General features: G+C 42.8%; 1 protein-coding gene across 2 annotated transcripts in view; it reads left to right on the top strand.

The window, feature by feature from the left end:
- The first annotated feature begins 971 nt into the window (after positions 1 to 971).
- Positions 972 to 9,166, top strand: part of atl2 (atlastin GTPase 2) — a 74,856-nt gene continuing 66,661 nt past the window's right edge. For both annotated transcript variants that reach the window (XM_068044528.1, XM_068044529.1), the window contains exon 1: positions 972 to 1,095. In XM_068044528.1, coding sequence (XP_067900629.1) covers positions 1,011 to 1,095 — 85 coding nt within the window. In that variant the 5' untranslated portion in view covers positions 972 to 1,010. The remainder of the gene's footprint in view (positions 1,096 to 9,166) is intronic.

Genomic DNA, 9,166 nt, shown 5'->3' with positions numbered 1-9,166 from the left:
CCTCCCCTCCCCACTTGCACTTGCTCAAAGCCATTTCTAACCTTTGCCAGTTCTGATGAAAGGTCATTTTCCTGAAACATTAACTCTGTTTCTCTCTCCAGAGATGCTACTGACTATTTCCAATACTTTCTGTTTTTATTTCAGATTTCCAGTGTCCGGAGTATTTTGTTTTACTATAAATTAACGAGCCCGTTAACCTATTGCACCCCTCCACAAAAACATGCAAATTTTTTCCAAACAGCTGGCTCTTTTGCAATGCAAACCTCTCGATTTGTAGGGTAGTTTTTTTTTTAAAGTTTAAAACTCAATTTTTAAAAAATGCTTTGAAAGGAGCGAACTCTGCTGTAAAGCACAAACGCATTACTGGCTAACCGATGTGGGAATCAGGTCGGAATGAAACTGATGTCAAACTATCTTTAAAATGAATTAAATATTCTGGATGCGCATATACAATTTTGTACAACTGCCTCCTGTTCTGTCTGTGGTGGGAACACCTGGAAAGCGTGTGTATTGTGTCAAACGCGGTATGCAATCTTAATTTTCATATTTATAAATGTGTCGATCCAGAGTGATTCTTACTGAATTTCTTTTCAGTTGTACTTTTAAAACACTGCAGTTTCTGTCACAGCGACCAGGTGCCATTTATTTAGGAGTGGCGAACACATTCATTTTTGTTCTGGAAAAAAAATTGACCTGTTTTATGATGCCTAAATATTCCGAAAATGAGGTTAAAATTGAATTGCATTGTTGTCATTTCAATTCACATTCCTATTACTGGTCCTTCCGTTCGATGTTGACAACGGATTCTTTTTGCTGTGAATGTAGTTTTTTTTATTACCTTTTGCCCTCCGATGAATGGAATCGGAATGGCGATTCGAAGGACTATGAACCTGTCGTGCACTAGGACCTTGTGCCGCCAGGCTGCGAGGTTCCCCCAGCGGAGCCGCGCTGATAAAAGAGCCGCTGTCAACCTTTGACGTCAGTCACTTTCCTGATTTAAACTGTCAAAGATGGCAGCAGGCACCGAGTGGAGAGGGTCACATATCTGTCGTCGTGGCGGTGGCGACGACGATGAAGACGACACCCTTACCGAAGGTAACAACACGTCTACCAAACTTGTACTCTAAATTTAATCTGGGATCCTCGGCGCGGGAGGAATCCCCCCCTCCCCCCCCAACTATCGCTGCGTCCGGTAAAAGTTCGTTCGTTACTACCTTGGGAGAATTTGAACAGCGCCGCGCGGTTGAGAAACCGCTCGCGTGAAGGGAAAGTGGGGGAGGAGGATTTGGCACCGAGTGATCTGTTACTGCGCAGGCGTGGTGGAGAAGGAGGTGGGGTTGGCGCGGAGTGATCTCTCCCCGGACAGGCGCTGTGAGGAGGTTTGGCTCGCGGGCGGAGAATTGCTCTCCGAGCTGATGTATCTGGTCGCTGGGAAAAGATGCTGTTGAAAACGGCAGAGAGATCCGAGGAGATGCGGCTCGGGCTCAGGAGGTCTCCGGGACGGAGAGCCGGTGAGTGTGATTGGAAGAGGAGAGAAAGGAAGAAAAACGCGCTTCAAGGTTTTAAACGGGGACGAAGTTTTAAAATCTGGACACATGCTGGGGCCCTGAAATCTCGGGGGTCGAGTGGCGCGCACTGGGCGCCCGGGTCGGGTTCTGGATCAAATAAAGAAAACCGTTTACTGCTTCAATGTAAAATAAACAGCAGGTACGGAAAGCCGCTGATCACACGAGCAACAAAGTGTGGATTCCTGACGCGCGTTCCTGCAATTGGGATTTTTAATGTTTCAGCATTTTTTAAGTGTAATTTCCCTTACATCAGCTGCGGCCGGAGTGTAAACAAACCCCTTATGGAGGGTGGGGGAGAGAATCGGCTGAAGTAAAATGAATTGGAGGAGTGTGCTTTGGAGGCGCCTCCCGACGTTGACGACTTGTAGCGAGAAGTCGATCATCCCGCAATGTTTGGTGTCCTGTAGTGTCAGATTCCTGGGAGGCGGCTCTGTCTTCGGCAGTTTTCTTCGCCCATGTATTTGGGGGGGGGGGGTGGTACTATCACGTGCTGCGGTTATTACAAGAAAATTCATTTCACAAGGTATTACCAGTTTGCAACACGCCTGCACTCTGACCTCCTCTGCCCGATGGTGTTCGTTTGCAACTCTGCCCCAACCGTTGTGGGAGAGGAGGGTTCGCGCCCTTTTCATCCGCCAGTGACTCGGTGCTGCTTCACCTCCAAGGTCTCCTACCTTCAGCGTTCCAGTTGCATATTTTGTTGGGGGCTGGTTATATAACAGCACGAAAATACATTTTTATGTTGAGTGGGGGAGGGAGAGAGGGAAGAGAAGTGATTTGATCCCCGGCCTGATTCATCCTGCTTTGACAGGAGTCGGGAGCAGGTGGGCTAAAGGAAGGACTTGCAATGCAAGATATTTAGGAGCTGGCTGAGTGAAGGTATAGCCGGGATATTTATCACGTCGTTTCGTGAAAGTTTACGTATCGCCACATTTCTATTCGATTATTTGATTTCAGTCCGAACTTGTCCAAGACAATCAAATCTTGTAGAAATCCTTTCGGGGTCTTCTGCTGAAAAAAAGAGTAGCAACATGCGGCGGTTGTATTTTTCTGCATTGTTAGTATCCACTTTGGCCTCAAATACCCAGCATTTCCTGCTCACCGTCCTGAATCCCTCATTTCAGTGTTCTTTCGAGCCTGTGATCGACAGCTGTGACCACTGTTGATCTAACTGGGAGGTGTTCGAATTGATTTCCTGTGTAATTTTTGGACACGATGCTTTTTTCCCTCAACTCGAGTGAGGCTGTTAATAGGATTTGGAATGAAGGCCCAAAGTCGTAAATGATGCTACTGTATCTTTTACAGTTAAATGCTTGCAAGATTTTAAAGTGCAAAATTGAAGTAAAAAATACAGGTCCAATATTAGTTAACCACTTGTGCAACATTTTGCATAACTGTTGTAGATAAGATTGTCAATGCCCTTGACATGTAACACATTATTTCCAAGTGCTTAGGTAGACTCTTTGACATCAGGCCCCTCTCTACTTGGTGAGGTGATAATCCTAGGGATGTGGATGATCGTTAAAGCTGGGTGTCAGCCAGTTTAGTGGCACAGCTTTGTGTTGGTTTAATTTTTGACCTGAAATTTGTATTGGAATGAGTAGATCTCTTGATAAGGTTACAGCAGCTAACTTCAGATCCATGTATCAAAATCCCAATAATCCATGTCTATTTAGTGAAAAAGATTAAATCTTATTTTTTATCAGGTATAATGCACATTGGCATTTTATTCAGATTTTCTCTTTTATAGCCTGAAGGTGATCTGTTGAGAACTATTTTCTGTGGGTGCCAATAGCCGTTCAGTATCTTTTTCAAGTGGCTTGCAGATGACCTAGACAGTTTGTGTGTGCTATTTGTGGATGGCATCATGTGCATTCTACAGTCAGTCGAAGTCCCCTCATGTGCTGTCCAGGTGTGAAAATCCCAGTTTTATTTTGTTTACCTCCCTGGCATCACCTCTCAGTGCTATGACAGATTCTTGAAATTAGTCATTGTACAGTCCAGCTGAAACAACAGCACTGCTTAAATATGGTACTCTTGTTGAAATTGAAATGGCAAGGTTTTTTGGGTATACATTCCTCCTTCCAAGTTGTTCTACCTTGTCTTTCTTGTATTTCTCTCGGCTCTGCACCAACTGTGACCAGACATGCAGATGACTTGTTGCAAGCCTTTGCTGATTTCATTGAAGTGACCATTAGAAGATGCATGTAACTGACCTCTCATTACTCAGCTGGGTAACTTGCCTTGAGGACTCTCGGCGGAATTTAAATTTTTTTTATTTGATTATGGGATGTGAGCGTCACTGGCAAGGCCAGCATTTGGTGCCTATCCCTAATTGACCTTGAGAAGCAGTGGGTGGCCCAGTGGTTAGCACTGCAGCCTCACAGCTCCAGGGACCCCAGTTCGATTCTGGGTACTGCCTGTGCGGAGTTTGCAAGTTCTCCCTGTGACCGCGTGGGTTTTCGCCGGGTGCTCCAGTTTCCTCCCACAGCCAAAGACTTGCAGGATGATAGGTTAATTGGCAATTATAAATTGCCCCTAGTATAGGTAGGTGGTAGGGGGATATAGGGAAGGTGGTAGGAATATGTGATTAGTGTAGGATTAGTATAAATGGGTGGTTGATGGTCGGCACAGACTCGGTGGGCCGAAGGGCCTTTTTCAGTGCTGTATCTCTAAATAAATAAATAAGCTGGTGGTGAGAGCATGAGAAATAGGAGCAGGAGTAGACCATTTAGCCCCTCAAGCCTGCCCTGCCATTCAGTAAGATCATGGCTGATCTGTCCCAGGCCTCAACCTCTCTTTTGGGCCTGCTCCGCATAACCCTCGACTCCCTATGATTTCAAAAATCTATCTACCTCTTTTAAATACATTTAGTGACCTAGCCTCCACAACTCTGAGAGAGAATTCCAGAGATTCGCCACCCTCAGAAGAAATTCGTTTGCATCTCAGTTTTAAATGTGACTCGCTGCCTTGAATGGCTGAAGTCCATGTGACACAGGTACACCTACAGTGCTGTTAGGGAGGGAGTTCCAGGTTTTTGACCCAGCAACAATGAAGGAACGATGATTATAGTGCTCAGTCAGGATGCTGTTTGGCTTGGGGGGTGGGGGTGGAATTGCAGGTGATGGTGTTCCCATGTGTCTGCTGCCCTTGTTCTTCTGGGTGATGGAGGTCAATGACTTGGAAGGTGCTCTTGAGTTGCTGTAGTGCATCTTGTAGATGGTACACACTGTTACCACTGTGTGCAGGTGGTGGAGGGAGTGAATGTTGAAGGAGGTGGATGGGGTGCCAATCATGCGAGCTGCTTTGTCCTGGATGGTGTTGAGCTCTTAAGTTTTGTTGAAGCTGCACTCATCCAGGCAAGTGGAGAGTATTTCATCACACTCCTGACATGTCTCTTGTAGATAGTGGGATGGCTTTGGGCAGTTGGGAGTTAGTTACTCAGTGAAGAATGTTTAGAGGAATTTTTGGTGTAGTGGTGATTCATAAAATATTAGCCATTAGGGTGCTTTTGGAGAATTTTTAAGTGGTAAAGTATTTCAGTGTTGCTAGAATTTTGTGAATGTAGTGGAATATTTTGAATAGTTTTAGCTATTTGTTCAACTTGTGTTTGCATAATACCCTTTTTAATATAATGAATGTTTCAAGGTGCTTCAAAGGGTAGAAGGTTGAGGAAGTCATCTTGGGAGGCGGTAACAGAGTGGTCACGGGTTGTTTTTGATTTAAATTTTTGAGGTTTGAAGAGATGTGGCCAGGTGGATTGGTTTAGAAAGGAATTAAGTGTAGGGGCATGATGGAAGGTTATGCTAGGACATATGAGTGAGGATGATACCAAGTTTTCCTTTCTAAGTTAGCTATTGCTGTTTATTGGGTAGAGTAGTCAGGAGCTAGATTGGAAGGGTGTCAGAGGTGTTGGTGGTTCTCATGGTAGTGACTGGGAACTGGAACGGAGATGGGGAAGCTAGTGTTTTGGGGTCAGGGCTGAAGTAGAAAGGATTGATGGGATGGGTTGTATGGTGGGGGGGGGGTGGGGAAAGAGAGGAGACAGCTTCCACCATTAGTGAAAAAAATCCATGAGCTGCTTGCAGTGGGGTGACAAGTGTTGAGGATCGAAGAAGTGGAAGTCATGGAAGACTGTGATTTGAGTTTGATGGTTACCCTAAGGATGAGTAATAAGGATTTGTCTGCATCTCGAGAGGTGATGCTGTTTGAGGTGGTCAAATGAGATCAGATAATGGGCAGTTAGGTCAGTTGCACTGTGCACTCCTGCCTGTCACCCTTAGATTTGAGGCGGTCATAAAGGAAAATGTTATGTTAGGGAGCCGCAGGAATGGGCGATTTGATGGAAATGAAGATTTGCAAGCCAAAAATAAGGCTGTTGGGTAGATTGCTGGAGTTGATTTAATTAGTGGGGAGCTACATGATTGGAGTTGGTATACTTGAGAACTAGATGGGCAGCAGAGCTTGTTTTCCAGGTGCTAAGGATAGAGGGATGGGAATTGAGAAGGAAGTCAAAAAAGTTTTTTAAAAATAAACTACTTTCGTGAACTTTGGACTTTCTGGGGTTTATGCATCTTTCAATTCTGCAGCATTCAGTTGAATTTTAGATATTTACTGTTATGATTTCATGGAGTTAATAGTATGAGTTTAGTCTTGGAAATGTGCAGCTTTGAATCGTAAGCTTTTTTTTTTAATCATGAGAAGAATGGAGTTGATAGATGTGATTGTCCTCATCTAGAGGATGCATCCCAAGTATAAATGACCTGATTTGCAAGGAACCAACCGTAGATACAGAAAACTGTGCCATTGGATCAAGTGCTTCTTGTTATGCAAGTGAAATGCAGGGAGCTGGAGTCACTTGCTGCATCGTGGTACATTTTAGTCTTTTGAAATTGTTTAACATTTCCAGTGAAAAATGTCTTCTGGTATAAGTGGCCTACCAGCACCGGTGAAATAGTCTCTGCATGAAAGATCACTCTTTAAGCTGTAGTTATAGAGGAGTGACAAATATTTAAAAAAACTTCTGACATTTGAAGTTTGCTGCACTGATGATGGTAGACATACTTCTAAAATTGGAGTTCAGATGTTGCTAGTTTTTGAGCAGATGTGATTTTGTATTGGTAGCACAGTTGGAAGCTGCAGCTTTTTGTAAGTGTGTCGCAAGCATGTGAATGAGAAGCATTGGAAATTAATAGATTTCCTTTAGCAGGATCAAAATCCTGTTGCCACTGTCCTCCAGCTTAAAAGTGCTATAGTTCTGGTGGTTGCACTTGATGTTTGTACTTTCAAATTCTGGTGCTTGTGGCACAGTCATCGTCTTCGACAGTCCTTCGGGAGTGAGGATGACTTTCTTCCACTCCAGGGTTGTAGGTCCTTAGTTGACTGAATAGTCCAATTCTGGATTTGCACACTTTGCAATAGATGGTGTTTGGTGAGGCAGCTGAATGGGATGCTTGGATTTCCGAATGCTGCTTCTGTTGTTTGCACTTGGTTGCTGCCTGGGCATGTTGACGTTGTTCGAACTGGCTAGCACCTTCGCAGATGCTTCATTTTGGGCGGTCTTGGGCAAGTGATTCTCACGAATCTGTGGAGGCGTCACATTTTTTTCAACGAGGCTTTAAGCACATCCTTGGAGCATTTCATCTGCTCTCCTGGTAGCCTCTTGCCATGACCTGAGGTTGGAGTAGAAAGCTTGTTTTGGGAGTCTTGTGTCAGGCATGCAGACAATGTGGCCAGCCCAATGTAACTGGCTAGCCATGACCTGTCTTGTGGCACTGTGCTGCCACACCAAAGGCTGCAGATCATATATTGCAGCTTCTCTGTTTGCTTCATATTGTCCCCAAACTTGGTGTTATAAGAAATCATATTGGAACTAATATACTTCAGTTTTATGTGCTTTTAATTCATCAATCCATCAGCATAGTGTAATATATCTCAAAGTGCTCTCTTCAGACACAACTGAACTGCAGAAGAAAAATTCATAATTATTGTGTGGTGTATTCACAGTTTCAATAGAAATTTATGGAAAATACACAACCCCTTCATTACCAAGTTTGACACTGGGTTGAAGGACAGTGGAATTGCTATCAAACTTTATAAATCTTTACTTTTTAGGATTAGTTACACATTTCAATCTAAGTTAAATTCTATGTGAAAGACGAATGTTTAAGATGGAACCCTTCATCCATCTATCTTTCTGTAGATAAACTTCATTTGTATTTCCAGCATTTTCTGTTTCAAACCGTTTTTGTACTCCATTTTAAACCAGTTGATTTTTGATGGATTTGTTCATGCATGTACTTTTCTATGTTCATGAACTTGTAAGAATGAGAAGATAAGTAGAAGCAAAACTTTTCTGGGGTGAGGGGAGGAAAGCATTTGATCAGTTAGTCGTAATCTGATTGATAGTATAACTTAAAAAAAATTCCCCCTTGAGGTAGCTAAGAGCTGTTAGAAGTATTAGTACTTTGCAGCAATGAACAGTGATCCTGGAGGGACATCGTGGTTACAGAATTATTCATATAAATTAACATTTGAGTTTTCATGGGACAGTCTTTTGCAATGTTAGCTGTTATTGATGAGACTGAAACCAGTAAGCTGTACCTAGAAGCAAAGAAATCTTCAAATGTTTGTGATCTACATGTAATTTTATTTAGAAGGATTTTAAAAATATTTGACATCTTTGCATGCTTCAAAATCACTGGTAGATATCTTGATATTCAAATTGAGCTGCTATGGTGATCTCTGTTTTTACACTTTTTTTGTACCAGTTGCATAACTTTGTGCTAATTTACAATAGTGTTTGAATCTGAAGTATTCTGTTATTTCATGGCATTAGATGCACCTGTAAGAGGGGAATTTGTGAATCCTGGATGCACAGTAATCACATCAGTATTTTCTTCCATGAAATGTAGGTTAGCTGATTGAAGACCCACAGCAATTGCATAGTTCTCGAATTGCCAGTTGCATTCTTTAGTATAGTCTACGTAATCTTGCCCTGTAACTTTTGCTAAATTTTTTTTTGAAAGTGAGCTTGATCCCACTTAACCTGAGGTGGCAATAAAATTACTTTTGAGTGAAAATTGTTAATTGGCTTTAAATTCCCAGGTTTAAGGAGATATTTTGCATGAAATCCCAGGAAAGGCTGTTGAAATTTGGGTTAATAAGTTTTGGATCCTTTACTGTAACACTAGGCAAAACTAGATCTTCTGAAGCTTAATTTGCCATTTGTGCATGAGTACTGAGGCTCATACGAAAATTAAATCAGCCAAATGTTGCAATGGACACTATTTTTGAGGGAAATGTAGCTTGTTTTTCATTTTTTTTTGCAATTGCTTTATAATCTGTCAGTGAAACTTGGGGAAAAATGTGTCCCTACTGTTCATTACTACAGAAAAAGCATTACCTATTTGTTAATCCTCCCAGAGCTTACTACATAGCAACAGAAAACTAGAATGTTATACTCGCTGCGCTCTCTCGCGAACACTCTCTCTCAGCTGACATACGTTGTCCAGGCCTCGCTGCCATAGAGCGTCGTACTGAGGACACTGGCTTGAAACACTCTGACTTTTGTGTTCCCTGTCAGTGCGCCATTTTCC

This window comes from Heterodontus francisci, chromosome 13 (genome assembly GCF_036365525.1).
Source record: "Heterodontus francisci isolate sHetFra1 chromosome 13, sHetFra1.hap1, whole genome shotgun sequence".
Classification (NCBI taxonomy): domain Eukaryota; kingdom Metazoa; phylum Chordata; class Chondrichthyes; order Heterodontiformes; family Heterodontidae; genus Heterodontus; species Heterodontus francisci.
Note: the sequence above shows the minus strand (reverse complement) of the source record. Positions and strands in the feature narration are given on the sequence as shown.